Source organism: Antedon bifida, chromosome 5, assembly GCF_963402885.1.
Source record: "Antedon bifida chromosome 5, ecAntBifi1.1, whole genome shotgun sequence".
In the NCBI taxonomy this organism is placed as follows: Eukaryota; Metazoa; Echinodermata; class Crinoidea; order Comatulida; family Antedonidae; genus Antedon; species Antedon bifida.
Window position 1 is genome coordinate 9963497 of NC_136230.1, and position 21420 is coordinate 9984916.

General features: G+C 33.2%; 1 protein-coding gene across 6 annotated transcripts in view; it reads right to left on the reverse strand.

Moving 5' to 3' along the window:
• LOC144842623 (C-Jun-amino-terminal kinase-interacting protein 4-like) overlaps positions 1-21420 on the reverse strand; it is a 64805-nt gene that overhangs the window by 13883 nt on the left and 29502 nt on the right. For all 6 annotated transcript variants that reach the window (XM_078699086.1, XM_078699088.1, XM_078699085.1 and 3 more), the window contains 15 exons: positions 20879-21031; positions 17429-17608; positions 16738-16794; positions 15311-15481; positions 10121-10346; positions 9143-9482; positions 8436-8603; positions 7820-8035; positions 7034-7232; positions 5230-5310; positions 4840-4907; positions 4126-4274; positions 3366-3537; positions 2728-2841; positions 2112-2291 (listed from right to left, as the gene is read on the reverse strand). In XM_078699086.1, the coding sequence (XP_078555212.1) occupies positions 2112-2291; positions 2728-2841; positions 3366-3537; positions 4126-4274; positions 4840-4907; positions 5230-5310; positions 7034-7232; positions 7820-8035; positions 8436-8603; positions 9143-9482; positions 10121-10346; positions 15311-15481; positions 16738-16794; positions 17429-17608; positions 20879-21031 (2474 nt within the window). The remainder of the gene's footprint in view (positions 1-2111; positions 2292-2727; positions 2842-3365; positions 3538-4125; positions 4275-4839; positions 4908-5229; positions 5311-7033; positions 7233-7819; positions 8036-8435; positions 8604-9142; positions 9483-10120; positions 10347-15310; positions 15482-16737; positions 16795-17428; positions 17609-20878; positions 21032-21420) is intronic.

Below are 21420 nucleotides of genomic sequence, written 5' to 3' on the forward strand. Positions count from 1 at the left end.
TCGGAAGCAGTAAGGCCATCAGTACATTTTTTGGTAATGTACCACATGGTTGATATCGCACATTCAGTGTTAGATTAGTGTGCGAGTTGATTTCAAAATGGTCTGGCCATTCTCAATTTACTTCCGACGGGCGTGATTTGTGATTGGAAATTTAAAGCAAGAAAAAAGATGTTTAAAGAAGCAAAAATTGTTTAGCTACCATCAACCAATGTGTTAGGAGGTTATGGGTAAGCATAATATTTGCATCAACTTACTTTTATTACTCAAAATACCAGGGTAATATCCCTGAGCTAATGAAATAGAAAAAAAATGAAAAAGAAAAGCAAAGAAGTATATATTGAATGCATTCTAATATAACATATTTGTAAGATATGAATTAAGAGCCTTATTGTTACATGGTATGGGTTAAATTATTCATGATATAGCATTCAATGTTCCCATAGACAAAGATGATACACCCAAGATTGTTGCCTGTGGTCTACACTAGCAAACATTACTTTACAAACTGAAGCAAACTCTGAGTTTGGCAAGGAAAGTTTTCCAAAGTTTGCTAGTGTAAACAATTACAGCAAACTGTAGACACTTATTTTGCAGAAGTTATTCAGCAAACTTGATGCATTCATTTTCTGAGTTTTGTGAACACAGGGAAACAAATAACAGTCTATGCATTGACCTATAGGGTCTATGCATGGACCTATAGGGTCTAGGCATGGACCTATAGGGTCTATGCATGGACCTATAGGGTCTAGGCATGGACCTATAGGGTCTATGCATAGTGAAATTATCAGCAGCACCACCTCATAGTTTGCTCATGTGGAAATTATATTATGAAATGATTTTAATAGCAAGGTATTTATTAAGAATGAAACAGGAACAATTAAATGTCTCTATATACTTCACATGCCATGATGTTAACATTTACACATGAATTGATAGATATGTTCAGTATTTAGTTCAATTTCAAAGAATGAATGAATTTCAGAATAACAGTAGAGTAGTTACTAAATTAAAAGGGTTTTATGCAATAAGTAGCTTTTAGCAAAGGATATTTTACAGTCAACTTTCCCAAATCTGGACACAATTGGGCTGGCTGAAATAAAGTGTTTCCTAGTAGTAGGGTGTCACCTGAATAGGGGGTCCCAAAGGAGGGGTTCAACTGTATTAAGATATAACACTAGTATAATGTTAAATTGAATGTAGTCATCTAGCAATCACAATTCAATTACTAGTAGTATTGATACCTCACAACCATTCAATTTGAAAACACAAGAGAAAAATGATAACTATGTAGCACAAACAGTTTAAACATGCATATATGTGACCACCTCACTAGATGTGCTATAGCATATGCTTATTAGATAGAAAGTTGTATCTCCTAGTTACATAGCCTAATGATTTATATAGCCTTATGTTATTTATTTATGGCATGTGGTACCACATGCCATAACAAATAACAAAAGAAGGCATGAGTAGTTGAGAACCAGCTAAGCAAAGCATGACACACAGAGACATCCCATTCAGGCTTAGTTATTTAACCAGGTAAGTTGTATTCATGGGGACATTAACTTTGGTGGGCTCACAGACAAAATTAAATATCAGGAGGATTTTTGAAAGCAAACTATAGAGTGTGCTATAAGCTATAATACTTTGAAAATTACATCAAACTACTGTAATTAGGGCGCTATTAAAAAATATTGGCATCTATAATAGTAAACATGGGTAATTCATGGTGAACCAAAGGTGGAAAATGTCGAAAATATTGTATTTTAGAGGAGAGTGGGACATGAAATAAAATATCTGGAGATTTACGTCATTATCGGGACATTTGTTTATGTTTATCGAAAATATCGGAAGAAATTATATTTTAGTAGGAGATTAAACAAATGAAAGACTCCCACCATTATCGGGACAGTTGGGAGGTCTGGCCTCATAGCATTACTACATTAGATGAAATTATTCAAAGCTGAATTGATTTTCATGGCAAATATGAAGTTTGTGTTTGAGTTTCTTCACAGAGTACAAAACCTTCAGTAGTCTGCAGCAATTTCTTGTAAAACACTCGTGATATTAAACAATGTTTTTACCTTTGAAAACCAACCATTTCTACATACCTGGAACGGCAACAAAGAACTTAACAGCATCACGGTGTCCGTGGAAGGAGAGCTGCGCCTGGGTGATGCTACAGTAAGGAATCATGCTGCCTGGTCTCACACTATCGCTGTTACTGTCTGCGTACACACGGATCACGCCACCTGGGCGCACCCCTGTATTACTAGCTGTTGATTTTGTTGCTAAAAATGTTTAAAGTACATAATTATTTACTTTTTAGCACATGGTTGGCTAGTGCTTGCTGAAGTCTTGTTTTAAATAACACTGCTGTAACGTATGGTTATTGCACATGACGTTAGCACAGTGGTACTAACAAAATAATGGTTTAGAACATATTTGGCAAACTCTCCAAATGCATTGTCTTGAGAAAGTAGAATGCAAACTACAGTAAACTCCCCCAAACGAATTGGCCCAAATTTCTGGTTTTTTAGTTCTCAACCAAAATATTTCTGGTTTGGAAGAGTTGATTTTTTGTTAAAATAAACCTGTCTACACTAACTAAACAATGGGGAATAAAAAATGTTTGGGTATTTGGGCATGTGCATTTTGCTCTGGCTATAAAGCACTTAAGTAGCCTGTAGGGTATATTATAGTATAAAATAATACGAATAAACTTACCTTCTGATAGAGGTATTGATATAATGACACCATTTCCAGTACCAACCCACAATCTATTGCAAGCAATCCGTAAGGCGGTGATACGTACAAATGAGAAACCTAGCTTTCCAGTACCTGTAAACAAAGTGTAATTAAAAACATACATTAAAGTACAGTAAAAACCTTCAAATTACTCAATTTTATGAATTCTCAATTTTACAAATGCAATTTTATGACGTCAAACCATAATCCCAAATGGAACAGTCCACTTGTACATAAATAACACCATGCGATGTGCTCAAGGAGGACATTAGGCCGAATGGCTTCATTGCTCTATACAACAAAACATGAAGTAGAAACAAACAGACATTTGGGACAACATACGTTCGGGCCCAGCTTTTAAGGCCTAGATCATTTATGGTGGGAAGATTATTTAGTGGGTTATAGGCTCAGTTTATTTAGGAGTAAGCCTAAGTTCAGTTTGTATACTGGTCCATCTCAACGCTTATCATTATGGACAGACTATGTAGCACTGTTTGTTGGCTGCACAAAGACACTTTATGTGTATCGTCCACACCTGTGCGCAATTCAGTCCAATTATGCTGTAAGGAAGACAAGAGTTATTTGCCAACATTTACATCAAAGTGAACTGGTCTTACCTAACATTTTACTGACGTATGGTTCAATATCAACATCTTGAAGGTGCTCACATGTGTGTGCATGGTAAAGTCGTAGTGTACTATCCAATCGTATTGAGATCCATACACCATCACCTTGCCAAGCTATTTGCCGAACTTGACTTTCCTTACGTGGATGGGCGTCGAAGGATTTCTATTTAAAAAAAGTAATAGAATAAAGAGAGAAAATCACAGTCTATCTTGGCGAACAGTTTTCTTGTGTATAGTTTACTGTGGAGTCCAAATTATTTAAGGCTTAAAATATGAAATTGACAGGTCAAAATATGCTGTTAGGAGCTCAATAGGGAAAACTATATAAGGAAGTAAGTAAGTAAATATATAATATATATAAAAATGGGCTTGTAGGTTTTGATATAAGGGTCATACACCATCTGTATTACTATTGATATCCCCAGTGGTGCAACGGCTATGAGAGCTAACTGGCTAAATACAGGGCCCTAAAGGAAACAACATGCATTAAAATATGTCGAAAAAGGCTAAAAACAGCCAAGGCCTCTAGCGTTGTAGGGCCACTTAGGGTGCCTAAGAGAGGGGCCTCTGCGTTACGCCACTGGATATCCCAGTATATTGATACCTTAATGGGTTATTTTGCACAAAATCATCAAAAGTAGGAGATGACACATAAAAAACTTTGTTTCTTGTTGAATATATCTTCCGCATCAACATGGATAAAAACAATTTAGATAACTTCAATTTTCAATGTGGTCAAAATTTTACTTACCTCAATTTTCAATGTGAGTGGATTAATGATGTGAATTTTGTTGCGTACTCCGCACCATACTCTATCGTAAACCACCATAAGGCAGCGAATAGAATGATTTGGTTTGCTTAAGTCTAGCAGATGGTAGTTACTTAGATCCCATTGTCCATCTGAAATAACAATTTCATTTATTTCAAGATATATTGCCCCTTGACATTTATTTAAAAATGTTGTTGTTGAATATGCCATTTTAATGTTTTAAATTATTATCACTCTGATCAAAAATTGGATCTGAAAAAATTATTTACCTGAAAAAAGTGTAATTTATAGGAAAATATAGCCAAAATGACTGTCAGACAATGGGGTTTTGGTTAAAATTAACCATTTAATTTGTCTTTTTAAAAGTGAAATTATTATTTTTTTTTTCATTTTTTTATATTAAAACTTCAAAATGGTCTATGCAAAATCTAGGAAAGAATACCAAACTAGAAAGTTGTATGTAAATGAAAAGATTACACCTAACAAAAAAACTGTATATGGCCCAAGCTGGCAAACCCAATTTGATCCAAAATAGGGTAGGCATTTTTTGTAACTGATAATAAACATTATTAGTTTAAATTGCATGCATGAGTGAATTTTTTTAGTAGCCTAGTAATATTTTTTCCTAGGAGTACTGAATTAAATACTGTAGTGCTGAGAGTGCTTTCTGATGAACACATTAAATGTCTTGGTTACCTGCAGATCTGTGGAATACTGCTATAGTTCCATCTGCTATTGCAACAAATACACGACCTTTAACATATCTGAAAGACCAAAGAGATATTAGTACAAATACAACATTTCCTAACAATAGGTGTTTTTAAAATGATGACGGAAATGTTTTAATTCACAATTTATCAAATTAGTTCCTCCTATTTTTAGTCATAATCTAGGATAGCTAAGGCCAGCCTAGCTTACATTATTACACCACCATTTCACAGATGTTCTCTACACAGGCCACTGAGATGCACTTTCTCATAAAGTTACACATGTTGTGCTATATTGGTTTAGTTATATGTTGGTATAATATATGCAATTATGTGATGTAAACAACGTTGGGGAAAAATATTTTTAAAAACTACATACACAATGGACAAAATAGAATCTTTAAGTTTGAGTGTGTGTAGACATCTCCTCCACTGTGATACTGCAGAGTGTACATACAGACTGAAAAATGCAGAAAATGGTATTATTACTCTAAGCATCACACATTTATACTGTAAGCTTATGATTGAAAAACTCTTATCCAAGCTCAGATTTATGTAATACAATTTCATAATAAATATATTATATGTTGGAAAATAATCATATTCAATCATCTGTGAAAGAGTCGAATTGCATTGCATTATCCCAGCCAACAACCAGATTACTATGAAACTGCAGTGTAGTTCAGGTCTAGTCTGAATATTATATTAAATGAATGAATGAGGCTGTCGTCAATGTCAACCTTACAAATAGGTCAAGACACAACTTTGCGCTGCCTTAACACTTTGACTGCCAAACACGAGGATCTTCGTGTTTGGAAACACAACGCTTGACTGCCAAACACGAAGATCTTCGTGTTTGGAAACACAACGCTTGACTGCCAAACACGAAGATCTTCGTGTTTCGCGTTTTTTTACGAAATCCGGTAGATAGGGTAATTATTGGTATATACTATAAATATGGACACTATATTCGGTCTGGAGCGTCAATATTTTACTATTTGAAAGTAACTAATCTGGTTACGAACGACTGTCAAAATGGTACCTGTCGAAATAACATACACTGCGCATCACAGTAGCGCGTAGAGCGATGGCTTGGCGCATTGTGTATCGGTCGCGCGCTAGCTATGCCGCCGAAGCATTACAAAGGTTTTTGTGGATTGGCATGTTTGTTTGTTATCTGAATAAAAAATAACGGAGTCATTTTCAATATGAAGTCTTTAATTTTATTATTGTATGTATACTCTAATTGTTTTGGTGTTTCACTCTAAGTGACCGAGTTTCACGTAACAAACTTGTTTAGAAATGGTATGGATATTATCATCAGTTTACTAGGTTACCTAGTAGTACTAGGCTAGCCTAGGCCTAGTCGTAAAACGGTTCCGGACCAACTTTAGGCCTGGTTAACTAGGCCTGGTGTCTTTACTATGTGGATTTTGGCGAAACATTGATGTAAGATTTATGATTTATAAAATGTAACACATTTTTCGATAGTGATAACTTGTTTTTATAGGCCTATCGGTGCCATGTAAGTAACTTTTTCGTTGTTTGTTGATCTCATCTTGATATTGTGATGTCTTGCACAAAATCGCGAATATCTCGACTTTCTTGCGCGAAACTACGAAAAACTAAAAAAGTTGGTTACTTTTATTTTACTATTACGATTTACATATTTCGATTTGAAAATCGTTCTTGGTACCATTATAAGCTAAAATCTTTATGATTATTTTAGTCGAAATCACATATAAATCAGATCACATACATAGTTTCAATCAGCTTTAATAAAAACATCGAATTGTGCTAAAAACGCTGGCGGTGGCAATTTCTAACTGGAAAAACCTCTGGCAGTCAAAGTGTTAAGGGAGTATGTTTCCATACGCTTTTGATCCAAAAAAAAAAGATTATTATTTTTATTAAAGCTTTCGACCATGATTGTAAATTAGTATTTTCTATATTGACGGTGCCAATGGTCAATATTTTGTGAGGTGGCTTTCAGTAAGGTCAACCATGCTCTTTAATATTGTCTTATTATCAGCTCATGGAACGAGATGCACAGTTAACCATGGTGATAGCAGATAGTAAATTACATGAAGTTGACAGTGCCAAAGCTTACACAGTGATGCAGTTTTGGCCATACTCCTGCAAGTGTGCCAGAACCAGGATTTCTTTTATTTAATTAAACTCACCATCCGTTCTGACCTCCCAGCCACATTGTTGGTTTCACACTACTCATCTTCTCAGCCTCCACATACATGAAGTCATTCTCCATTTGTACTACAGACAAACCGTCCTTGAGCAGATCACTGGCATCCTGAGAGGCACTTCTTGCTCTCTTGGCAGCTTCACTCTGTAGTGAGCTCACACCAAGAGGATCTGGTTGTACATCTGACAATGCAAGATATAAATTTATTTGCCAAATATTAAATAGAAAACTATTGTAATATCATAATGATATTTGGTAACAATGTTATGTTACTACAATCAAGTTTTCACTCTTTACTCAACACTCTAATTTTATTTTATTTCTTATTTTTATTTATTTGGGTGACCAACTTGATTGAGCTTTGCTCTTTTAGGTTACCTTCATTCACTTTACCTTGTATTGATATTAAAATTATTAATATCATTGGTGTTCGATAAATAAATGAAATGAAATATGAAATGTATCATTTAACTTTGATATATTGGTGAAAAACTTTGATTTGATTTTCATAAATATTAGACCAATAAGGCAATAAGTGGGTACAGCACCAAATAATAAAACAAAGACGGTTTGTAATTTGAATATTAATCTATGATTATTTAGAAAAAATACCATGTATTTACATGATTGACTAAATCTAAAAAGTGTGTAAATAAGAAAATAATTAAAGAAATCGAGAGGTCATAAAAATACACTGAATAGTTGTGACATTCCATTCTTTCTTTTTTCATCTATAAATATAACAGAAAGTAAAGACATATTCCTTTACCACTCTCACTATCTGAATCACTATCATTGGCATTTTGCGATAGAATCTTCTTCTCTGACACTACTCCTTCCATGCCGATCTGAGATGATGCCGGTGCACTGACAACAGCCTGCCGTAACACTTCCTCTGCATCTTTTGATGATGTGATGTTGGTACTCAGGTTAGCTTCGCCGACCTCTGCCTTGAACTCATGACTTGCAATACTCACTTGATCAGCTAATATTCAAATGAGATATAAATGTTAAAATTCAGTCAAAAGAAAAAACATTGTATCATCTAATCACCAACATACTATTTTAAACATTTTTATTATAGTTGAATTTCATGATATGGCGCAAGTTCCACAGTATGATAGGATTTATGTAGATTAGAGTAAAAACAATGGGTTCATTTGTTTGTTTTAAATAATTTAACCTCAATTGAGGAAATTTGCATTAAGACCTCTACAGAACCAAGGCAAGTGCAGATGGGTTTATTTTAAGGCACACAAGCCACATATGTGTACACTGGACATTTAAATGTCTTAACCAATCGACCCCTGTAAGTTACTTGGCAAATTGTGTCTCAAATTTACAAAAATACCAAAGTTGAAATAAATTTTTTCGTAGTGGCATACCCCTGTCGGATGACGGAGTATTACTTCTGGGAGTTGACGGCACACTGACGGTTACCATAGTAACAGTACCAAACTTTTCTCCATCAGGTGAAGGTGATGATCCGTCTGTTTCATCATCAACCATTGCTTCAGGTTCATCGTTTGCTGGGTAGTCACTTTCAAGAGCACCTGTATGGAAAAATTATGCAAATCAATAAAGAACCATGATTTTATCATTACAATTCAGTATACACAAAAGTGAAATAGTTAAATAATACATTTCTATAGTGCCTTTACCAAGATCATAGCAATTTTTAAATAGTTTTATTATATTTATATTAAAAATACAAATTATTGAATCTCTGCAGACACAGAAAAAGTGCCTAACATGATCAACATGCTAAGAGGTTGTTATAAGGAAAACCTCACACCGCATCATAATTAATGCTTGATCGGAAGGCTTGTCAGACATACATGAGCTTAACAAAAAAACAAAGTTGTATCAGAGGCAATTGGTATATTATTAAATACGCTTATTTTGGTTGATAATGAACATTATTTTTGCTTGATTAAAAATGTATAGAGTGAGATTTAGATCCTTTCTGACAGGTAGCACCTGCATAGGCTGGTGACCCTTTGCTTTGGCTAAACTGTCATTAAAGTACTGTACTAGCGATTGCTATTTCAATATTGAAAGTTCTACCATGACTACTTTAACTGTTTCCTACCTGGTACACTACAAATGCACAGTATATACGACTCGCTAACTGGGAATGCGTCAAGTATATTCTGAGGTTGGTTAGCATCCACGACTGTCACCTTGGCAACCGACTGGATACTTGTACAGATCCAGACCAGGGATGACAGGTTGTTCTTCTGACATTCCTCTTGCTCTTTCTTTGCTTGCTTCAATTCCTCGTCTAGTTTATCCACCTCGCTTCCAGACATGTTGGAGGGGTTCTGACCATCCTCAAGGTTTGAGGAGGAGTAGAAGACACTGGCACCTACAATAGAGCCACCGTCCCTAGTCCTGCCACCAGTTAGGTTCACCCCCGCTGCACACCATATCTGAAACAAGTTTTAAAAAAAAGGAAAAACTTGAATGAAAATCTGCAATTGTTTTTTAATCATTAGAAGTTTTCCAAAATTATACAAAAGAAAAAGATTTTGGAATGCGATACAACTTTAGGCATCTATGGAATGTGACGTTAATAATTAACAATATATAGAACAAATGAAAACTATAAAAAAATGTTATACTATCGCTTTTTTAGGTTGGAAAGAAAAATAACTTCTCCTTTGGGACATCTTATTCAGGGGACACCTTATTCAAGAGACACTTTATTCAGGGGACACATCATTCACTAGGGGACACATCATTCACTAGGGACACATCATTTACTAGGGGACACCTCATTTAGGGGACACTTCATTTAGGAGACACCTCATTCAGGAGACACCTAATTCAAGAGACACCTTTTTCATCAGGGGAAAACTTAATCAGGGGAAACCTTATTCAGGGGACACCCCTATTAAGGGGTTTCCTGGGAAACGAACAAGGGCCAATACACACTATGGATTTTTGTTTGTCTCAAAGGTTTCCCCTTAATATTTTGAATATAACCTATACATATTACGGTGTAAAAATAATTATCGATGATACAAAACGAACTGACTAAATAAATAAATTAGAAAGCATTCTTTACCTTTGTTCCAGGTTCCTTTTCTAACAGAGGCCTACAAAACACTGGAACAGGGACACCAACTAAACATCCTCTGTTAGCCTCGGGTGGCTGAACACTCTTAGAAGGTGGTTGATGCTTGGCTGGTAAGCTCCATCCGTAGGCCTGTACTCGTCCGTCGTCTTTCTTTACGTGGGCTTTCACTTTCTTGTACTGTTCACGTCGTTCTTTCACTCGCTGTGTGGCATCTCTGTGAAAGATACAAAGAAACGATGTGATCATGTGACTACGTGTGAGGAATTTGATAAAAATCATTTAAAATGTGTTTTAAGCAATAATTGCATTTAGTTGGATTAATTCTACAGCTACGCTATGTTCTAAGGTTTAATATCAAATACTAGTGTAACTATTCTCTTTGTGATAATTAATACAGTGTACACATTTAAATATATATACATATTGGATAGATATACTTGAAATTAATTAAATTATAAACAGTCAATATGAAGAAATGTATGAGAATGAGAAAAGGATATTCTCAACTCGAACAACCGACTATGTGTAGTACGTGTTGCTTATGTTTTAGACAAAAATAAAAACAATTACAGCCCATAATAATAATCATCATCAGATTTCATCATCATAATCATTAATCATAATCACATATGGTTTAAATCATAATAATCTTAATGTTCAAATAGGATGATTTACATTTCAAAGTAATAATATTGTCACTTCACATGATAAATGAAAATAGCAATATGTGATTAAAAACAAGTTGTGCATGAGATGATGCTAGGCTCAATCATGATGTAAAGGGATTAATTCTGAAGTGGATTTGATATTATGAATGTTTAAAAGCAAGAAGAAAGCTACAAGCAGTGTGTGAATTAAAAACATAGCAGTGTGTTGAAAAACTAATAACTAAATATGTAAATTAAATAAAGGTCATACGGACCACTGCTGGGGTGAAGGTTCTAGTTTCACTTAGCATTTTCATTTCTAATTTAGAACAATATTGATAGAGCATCAGTTATATGATGCTATGTATACCAAAACCACCAAATGGTGCTGTAATGGCATACTAGACTGGGCACTCTATATGGACCTCAAATTTGCTCAAGGGACAGACATCTACTCGCACTGCTCATACAGAAAAGTAGGAAGAGACCTGATCAAAACAGACCAGTCTAATATGCCTTTTTGTAATAATCATGTATGTAAAACTGCAAATTGTACTGTGTGTTAGATATTAAAATGTGTATTTATATAAATCTAATACTACAATTAATACATAAAAAAAGAAATATAAATTAAAGTATCTATTCATGCAGAACCAAATGAAAATACACCAATAAACTAAATCATAACGAAACAACATTTTTTTTATAGTAATATATATTTTAACCAAAAATATTTTTTTCACCAACAAATCAAAAACACTTACGCATGCATCAATAGGTTTAAAATCAACTATTCAAAATAAGCAAGACTTTTTAAATATTACATAAATACATTTAAAGTAGTGTGTATTATGATTAAAAGAAAACCTGGGATCTTGAATTTTTTTAACAGTAATACAATAATTAATTTACAGTATGACATTTCATACTTAAGACACACTAGATATATCATAAGTTGTTTCTTTTATTTATTTTTATTTATCACTTTCTGTTTCATTTTAAAAAGGATGTGAAGACTTTTAACAATCAAAGTACTGTTTCGATACCTTACACACCACAAAAAGAAATATAGCAAGTGAAAGGAAAACTGAAAAAATTAAGCAGAGCAGAGGTTATGACAAGCATTGGCCGCGTTCAGGCTTAGTTATTTACTCGGTTAATTTGTTGATCTATCCACCAAAGTTAGCGATAATTAGTCCATGAAGCAAACTTGTCCAGGTAAATAAATAAGTCTGAACAAGGCCCATACAGTTATCTTTGTGACATCACAATAGTATTTTATATATGATATTTTTTGTACAACAACTAAGGGGACATTTCACCCCTATTAAGGGGACATGAAAAAGTGAAACTACAGTATCATCATAGTTACAGTACTGTAACAGTCTAATTGGAAACAGCGATTTAGCTTGTACGATCATGGAGTAATAATTGGTATGATGAGGTTATAATATAAAATATATAATTACTTACATTAATTAAATAAACTATATAATTGGTTTACAGTAAAATAAATTTATACGAAATATAACACAATATTTGATTTTCAAAAATAAATTTATCTAACACGCATAGAAGGCAAAATTATATGTTGTTGTTTTTACGGACTGATTAGTTTGGCTTTATGGTGTTTTGATTGATTTACTGAGTAAAAATATCATAATCATAATTATTTTAACACAATAGTTTTAAAAACTATTCAAACATAGAATCTAAAATGTCTTATATACAGTACCCAAGGGGAAATTGTATCAAATAAACAATTCAATTTTTAATAAAAACTAATTATCTTAGTAGCAATAATTATCAATGACAATAATATTAAATAATAAAAATTATCCAGATTATATGTTCATAATATACAAGTTACCATTGATTGAACCAAATGTGTATTAATTATTATCTATTAAATTTACACTTTTTTCCTGATGAGTTTTTGGAATGTTAATATGTACTTCATATTATTCTCAACTGGATATCTTGTTCAGAAATACTGTATGCATATTCAAGTCTAGTCTAGTTAAAATCAATGAAATCAAATCACTTTTCCACATATAGTTTCCAAATTTGGAACATTAAGTGACTAAAATACTACTTTGGTTTCGCATGCAATTGTGGGCGATAGAATCATTATTATTATACTCTCCTAATATTGTAAATTATATTTCATCAAATATTTGTCAGACTAAAGAAGATTACCCCATAAGCGTAAATCGACAATGTGAAATACATTATCATAAACTTCACTTTTATCCTCTTTAAAGTCTAACATTTATTATCTAGTTCAAGGGCGTATATTTCCCTACACCATGATCCAATTTCAGATAGAAAAACGATTTTTTATGTATTGTCTAACGTAATGATAGGACATCAATTATTTATTAATGGTTGAGGTGGATATGAACATGAAACATGCCACCATAAAAACTGGGTGCAGATTCATTGGCTTAGATAATAAAGTTGAAACTTTCGTACCTCTCAATATATGCCTTCTAATCTTAATCTGAGAACAGCAAAGAATATTAGCGTTTTAAGCGATCCTTATATTGCATTTAATGCTTAGCTACATCTATCTATATCAAACTGCCTCCACCATATATCTATATACCATACCATATAGTAAAGTTTGATAGTAGTACTGCATTTTGACTTTTGCATTTGGATTAGAAAAATATTTTATATCATCATATATTTGATTTACATTTACAAAATGCAAAAATAAACATACATATTTAAAAAAATAATTTGTAAGTACTTTTTAATGCACACAGTTATTGACTAAATATACTATTTATTGTATGTTTTAATATTCTAATTTAACTACTTATTTTTTGTCTGAGTGTTTGATGAGTGATTATTAAGACACTAACATTTAAAAGAGTACTTTCTGATTATCAATACTGAACTATTATTTGCTAATATCAGTTTGCTAATAATTTAAAACTACATTATTTCAATTTGGAGTAATAGATTTAGTACTATGTATAATTGAAAATTACCAAAAACCTAGAAAAAAATGAGCACGCAAAATTTGCAGGGGTTCAAAGATCCAGGGATAGCATTTTGGGTGCACGCTTCCCACTTTTGACAGATAAAATAAAATTATGAAATATGTTTTATCCATTTTTGACAGACGTTTTAAAAAATCCTGGATCTGCCCAAGTTTTTAGTAGCTCTGCCAAGTGTTGCTGAGTCGCGAAGCAAAGTTTAAATGCGGTAATACTTAAAACACTGCACAAAAACAGCATGCAAACCATCAAAGAAAACGTAAAGAAAGAAAATTACAAATATCAAAAAATTGAAAAAGGTGAAGGGAGGAAAAGGATTCACACAAATCAAAATCTGGCTGCAGAGATTTACATAAATTTAAAATTTGAAATTTATATTGGGCCATAATTATCAAAACAAATATATGAACACAGTAGAGCCCCTCCTTTTGGACACTATTCAGGGGAATCTCTATTAAAGGGACACATGCCTGTGAAATGCAATTGATTTAACACTGTGGCCGTGGCTATAACCCCTATTGAGGGGCCATTCCTATTATAGACAGATGCCTTTTTCACTCGAGCTCCTGTGAATTCTGTTCTGGCTAGCTGTCATATGGGAGCTTCAAAGTGCTGGAGAACGGAGCAGTGTAAATGGTTTCTCTGCTTCTTCTTCATTTTTGCTTATCTTAGGATATTTAATGGATCATTTTTGTGTGTAAAGCACTTAGAAACAATGTATTAGGCGCTATATAAGAAGGCGGAATTTTGTTGTGTCTCCTTAATAGCGGTTCTACTGTATACAATCTGATTGTAATATGTGTTGCAACATAGTATGTAATCTCATAGATAAGATGTTGTTTACTTAGGACATTGTCAACAGATATTTCTTGATAGTAGAAAGAGTTGAATTTGCATTGGATCATAAGCAGAGAACTGCAGTTCTAGCAGCCATATTTATTTATGTGTGATAACCATGACACAATGTAGCTCCAACATGGTAAAGGGATAAGAAGCTAACCATTTCTAAGGAATAATAATACAATGCCTCCCAACCATATAAAATCAAGAGATTCATTTGGCAAGCCTCTATCGACATTGGTCCACAGTGACAGACCCACAAAGCTGGAACAGAGCGTAAATATTGACTGATGCTCAGACACAGATCTCTCAACCAATTGAAACTGTGAGGTTTATTTTAATGATACATTTTCACTAATACCATGGACCTCGTGAGTAAACCAGTAAACAGCTTGTTTTTGTAAAACTATTTTTTTGGATGATGGTAATTTTATCCAGAATCTCTTACAATTCTGCATTATACTAGGCTGGGAAACACTGCACTAATGATTTATTTGGTGTATAAATTGAAAACTCTTATGGAATGAGATCACAGCATATATATATTAAAATGATAATGACCATGAATGTCCAAATCCCATCACCTTATTAGGAATGGAAATATGTATTTGATAATTTATTGTTTTTCTTTAGAATTAAGATATTTGCGGTAAGTTTTAGCCTTTGTACCCGGTTTCACATACCCATCATCCAAGAAGTCAAAAGGTTTTCCTTTATCGCCAAGTGAGGCTATCGTCTGACTGCGTTGTTTAGGGGCTGGCGTAACCTGCGAGCTTGGTGCGTTAAATTTAACGTTAGCTGGTGGATAAGGTTTCTTGTTTGGTTGACTGGATGTTGAAAATAATCCACTAAAACTGAAAAAAAAAGAGAAAAGAAAATGTTTATAGATGAATACAAATGATTGCAATTAATGGTTTTGCAAAACAGAATGTCAAATTCAATATATTGAATATAATGGAATAAGTACTTGACCTTTCAGTTCAGTTCAGTTTTATTCTGTTCACTCAAAAATACAAGACAAAGACAAACATAACATAGAAAAAGCACAAGATAACAATAATAAAAGAATGAACCGAGGAATAACCCAAGAAAGTTTAAAAGAAAACTTGTTTCCATTGGGGGTCCTTAGACATAAAAATAACACTGATAATTGCACTTAAAGACTACTAAAAAGTTAAAAAATTGTACTGTAAACATAATATGTAGGATTACACAGGATTGACATGATTGTCTGACATTTACAGTATTTAGACAAAAAACTTTGTATTGTATATTCTGGACAAGCCACTCAATAATCTTTTTACTTTTCTCCCTTATACTCCTAACAAATATTATTAATAGATACTGAATTACTGAGTTATTAGTAACATTAGATATGTACAACATATAAATATTTAACGACCTAATCATCTGCTCATCAAACATTATATACAAAGATCACAATTTAACACAATAATGCTTAGACATTGTATAACTTTATTATATAACAAAATATATAATATAAGTATAGTTTTGTCTCTCGGGTCCATGTCACCATTTCTAAAATGCTTGATATTAAATAATGAAAAACATGTACATAAATCTTATTAATTAAAAATAATTCACCATCATACATTCCCCTTTTGGAAATAACGTAAAATAATGATCTGTTTTTATTCACATTGGAATTTGAGGAATCAAAATAACCAAAATTACTAAAGTTATGTCTATGCTATCAAACTAGTTTTACAAAAATGTGATGTGTCCAAATGTGGTCTGGTAGTGATATGACGTCATCGTGTCCATATATGGGCACATTACATATTCACATAAAGTTTAATAGTGAAGACAGAGCTTAAAGCTATGTCTACACTATCAAACTAGTTTGACAAAAAAAGTGTGATGTGTCCAAATATGGTGGTGATATGCCAAAACATATATGGGCACATCACATTTTTTTGTCACATAAAGTTTGATAGTGTAGACAGAGCTAGACGAATAGAATTCCTAATCTCCCTAAAATAGGTTCTACTTTAAAATAAAATGCAATCTTACTATCAGAATGTAATCATTCCCATAAGAGGTCTGCATTAAATAAAAATCTATTTACCATACCATTTATAATACTTACAATTTCCATACGCTAGATTTGTTTTTCTTTTCAAATGATGGGTGTTCCCTTGATGCTCTGTAAAATAATGTTCAAAATGATATTTATGTTCTATCTATTTAACAGTAATGGTAATTATTTCAGTAGGAGGGGACAGGTCCTATTCCCAATCACACGTAAATTAGATGTCCTAACTAATTGTTTCACTCAAGTCAATAAGTATTTAAAGGTGGTCTTATGTCAACATGGAACTGAACCCAACCTAACTGAAAGGAAGTAGTTGTGTAAAGCATTTATTTTGACTTTTTAAGCGACTGAACAGTACTGAAAGAAACAGATACAGTAAACTCTCCCAATACCAGACTCTCTGAAAACCAGAAACTCTCCCAAAACCAGACTTTTTTTTAGGCCCAAAAGGTCTCGAATACCAGACTCCCAGAAAACCAGACATATTGGGCCAGCCCAAAGGTGTAAACTGTACAAAATTTCCATCTACCCAATTCTCCTGTTTTTCTATACATGAAAAGGCATATCATGAAAAATTGTAGTCTATTATTGTATGCTTTAATGAACACAAAACAACAAAATGCAATACAAAATCAGCCCACTATAATTGTTGAAGGACCTTTCCACCAAACGTCTACATATTCATTGATTGTGCCACAGACACTTCCATAGAGAAACGGTAAAATAACTGATCAATTAAACTTGCCTAATCATTTCGGTCCATCTAACAGCTTCCTGAAGTTCCATTAAGCGTTCTTTGTATTGATTACGTTCCATCAACACACGTGCCATTTCCACACGTGTAAAGCGTTTACGCTGAGCCATTGGTACTTCATCCTCTTCTCCGTCTGGTAGCTTGCCCACCTCCTGACTGTATTCTCTTTTTCTAGGTACATTAAAAAACAGATCATTGAAATAATTGTTTTTCTTAATATTAGGTATTGTTTTCAGATTTGTGGTGATTGCCTAGAAAACTAAGATCATAGGTTCAAATTATGTCTATCATTAAAGATATTTATATATATATATATATATATATATATAATTTGAAACGATAAAGATGAGGAAATCTGTGAGAATGAGAAAAAGTCGCCCCAACCGAGACTCGAACTCGGACCGCCTGCTTGATATGCAGATGTCCTAACCATTAGACCACTGGGGCTTTCATGGTATTGTTCGAACTCGATTGGATAGCGACTCTTTAACGAGAATGTTAGAGAGTCACTATCCAATCGAGTTCGAACAATACCATGAAAGCCCAGTGGTCTAATGGTTAGGACATCTGCATATCAAGCAGGCGGTCCGAGTTCGAGTCTCGGTTGGGGCGACTTTTTCTCATTCTCACAGATTTCCTCATCTTTATCGTTTCAAATTAATTAATTAAATTTCAGTATATCACCGGGCGGTTTAGAATTATTGTTCTTTGCCTGATTTGTTTATATATATATATATATATATATATTTAAGATTTCTTATTTCATACAAATCCTACAACAAGTAACTATAGTCAAATAATTGTACTTTCCGAATTACGTCGTACCGTATTTTATTTATTTATTTCTCAAATTTTATTCAGTATAGTAAGTATTTAAAAGTAAATATATATATACTATATTTTAGCTATTTTTAGGTGATCATTTAGAATCAAATGATCACCTATTGTTATTGTATCAAATCTTTATTTTTCTTTTCATTGTTTCTGTACACTATTTTGTGTAACAAATATCTCAAAAAGTTTAATGTCAATGATTACCAAAATTTCAGAATATCTTTCACATAATATAACTTAGGGTCTGTTTCTGCTGAAAAAATCAAAATAATCGATTTTTTCCAGTCACCGCAAACCACAAAAATAATCGCGTTGCAATTGAAAATTGCTACGACTTTAATCGGTTATTCAGGTAATCGGTTTTTAAAATCACGTCATCATTCCCCCCACAGCGCATTCAAGTTATGAAAGGCCGATGAGAGTTGGTTTGTTTACATCCTATCGCTGCGTTAAACTCTCACATGTAGGATTAAAAATTACTCTTACGTAAAGCTATATTATTTGTAAAACATCTAGGCCTACTACCGTACCACATACAACAGAATAATGATGTTATATTAATAAAGACACGTCGGCGAGAAAAGTTCGTTTCGCCGTTCGTTGGTTCTACCTTCGGCCTGCTAGGCCTACTATAGGCTATATATTTCTACCGAAACAGACAACAGGCCTACAAAAGGACATGTAAAACATCGTTAGCCTGGACTGGTGGGATGTAAGGGTGTACTTGTAACACAAAATCCTGGAGTCTCTCGGTACAATTCTCCCCCACAAAATAATACAAATCAAATGTTTAACATTTGATTGTTATTCGGTCTACATCGCGATCGTTGTTTTGCTGATCGTCGTCGTCGATATCGCGCAAATAAACAGCATGCTTTGTGACGTGAATGAGTTTGCCATACTCTAGAGGTCAAAGTGGGGTCAATAATCGCTATTTGTGTTGCAGCTCAAAACTGCTCCGCAATAATCGGTTAAAACAAGAAATAATCGATTAAAACACGCAATGGATTGAGTGTTTTTAATCGGTTATTTTTAATCGGTTATTTTATTTTGCGCCGTTTCTGCTGCCCAAAAATAATCGATTAAAAAAATAAACGGTTAATAATCGATTATTTCTGCTCAGCAGAAACAGGCCCCTAATCCTAATAACCTTTCCAGCGTGATCACTCATCCGTGACGACATTTATACGCCATTTTGCGAAATCACATTATCAATCATATCTCCTTAATTCATTATCACATATTAATGAAATTTACTACACGTAAACTTCAGGTCAAGGGTAAAAATACACGCGCAGGTAGGGTCATGCGCGTGAAAAATTTAAAACGCTCAAAATTAAGTTTTGATCAATTTAGAGCATGAATTAGGCCATTTGCGTGTTTAAAAAAATTACTGCGCAAAAATGTGTTTTTGCGCGCGCGATACTTAAAAAGCGTAAAAAATATGAATTTTTTTTACAAATCTCATTCTACTCACCATCCTTAGTACATTCACTAAATTTGAGTCAGTTCCGACTTAAAATAACGCTATACGAGCACGTTAAAAATGACAAAATGCGCACATTAATTTTACAAAAGTTCTGAAAATGGTGAAAAATAGGTCTTTTTTAAAATGAAAATAATTCTTCAGAATGCAAGATGACCCCCGATTTTTTAAACTTATTCTGGAAGCCATTGAGTTGTAGATATGAATTCATGTACACATTTTACGTACAAAATGTTTTGACGTCATCAAATGGCCACTTGAATTTAAAAATTAGGATTTGTTATCTTTTTGTGTAGATTATCACATTCAACAGAGCGCATCCTGGTTATGTGTGCTCGAATTTCGCACAAATTTCAGTATGTGCTTGCTTAATTAATTATCTTTATCATGAGTTGACACTATTTTCATTTTAATGACGTCATCACGCGTAAAAACTTGAATAACGTAGGCCGTGTAATTTCACCTTCGCATTAAATTTGAATATCTTACAGCTCTTCAGAATTGAAGGTTACCTTGATGATTATAATTTATTATGAAAGCTGATGAAATGTAGATATTAATTCATATAAAAATTAAGCCTATCGGATGTTGTGACGTTAACATATGGCCAGTTGAAGTGAAAAAGTAGTTTTTTCATATTTTTCGTCCAAGTTATACACATTTCAAAGAACGCGCACAGCGCTTCTACATGCCAAATTGTTTTCCAAATCTTATATTTTTTTGCTCAATTAATTATCTTTCGAAATTGTCATCTTAAAGTTTAGTTTGATAACGTCATCATGCCAAAAAATTAGAACATGTGTGTCCCGTAATTTCACCTATGAATTTCACCCATACATCAACATTTTCCGATCGTATGTTAACGTACGTGCATGTTTAAAAAAAAAATTAATTTCAGTAAAATGATAAAAATGATCACCTATAAATTCGTCAAAGTGACGAATTAAATTCTAGTTATATTTACTTTTGTGCATTTATATATACTATTGTTACTGTTATGTGTATTTTAAGGGGGATGTGGATAGAGGTGCTTGTCACCTGTTCATCCTGTTCTTTTCGCTGCTTTTTTGTTATGTGCAGTGATCAAGTTTAATAAATAAATAAAGAAAATAAATACTTACTTTTTCAAATCACTCTCTAGTTCTTGTACCCGTGTACTTAATTCATCTCTCTTTTTATTTACTGCTACTAAGTCCTGTCGTAGTAGTTCAGCTTCAGTTGTCAAATCATCCACTTGGTCTATTAAATCATCTTTGACGACATTCAAGGCATTCCTGTGAACAGAAATTATCAAAATTGGATGAAAATTAATTACCAACAAGTACAGGAGAATAAATACATTTTTTTCTGAAAGAATTCTTTTTATATGTTTTAGGATACATAGATCTTGAGCATCAGAAAATCACAAAATATGATATTTTACACAAAAAAACATTGTAATATAATACAAGTATCCTTGAAATTTGATTATGTTGATTTCATATCACAAGGCGCGCATTATTTCCCCCCATTTCAAAGATTGAAATCTGCTATCAAATTCCAACACCTGTAGTGAGCGTTGCTTTGATAATGACCTACTGTTGATGATAGAAGCAGATTAAATTGAATTCTTTAAAGTTTATTCTAAAACAGTAGATGTGTTATTAAACAAATAATGAATGTT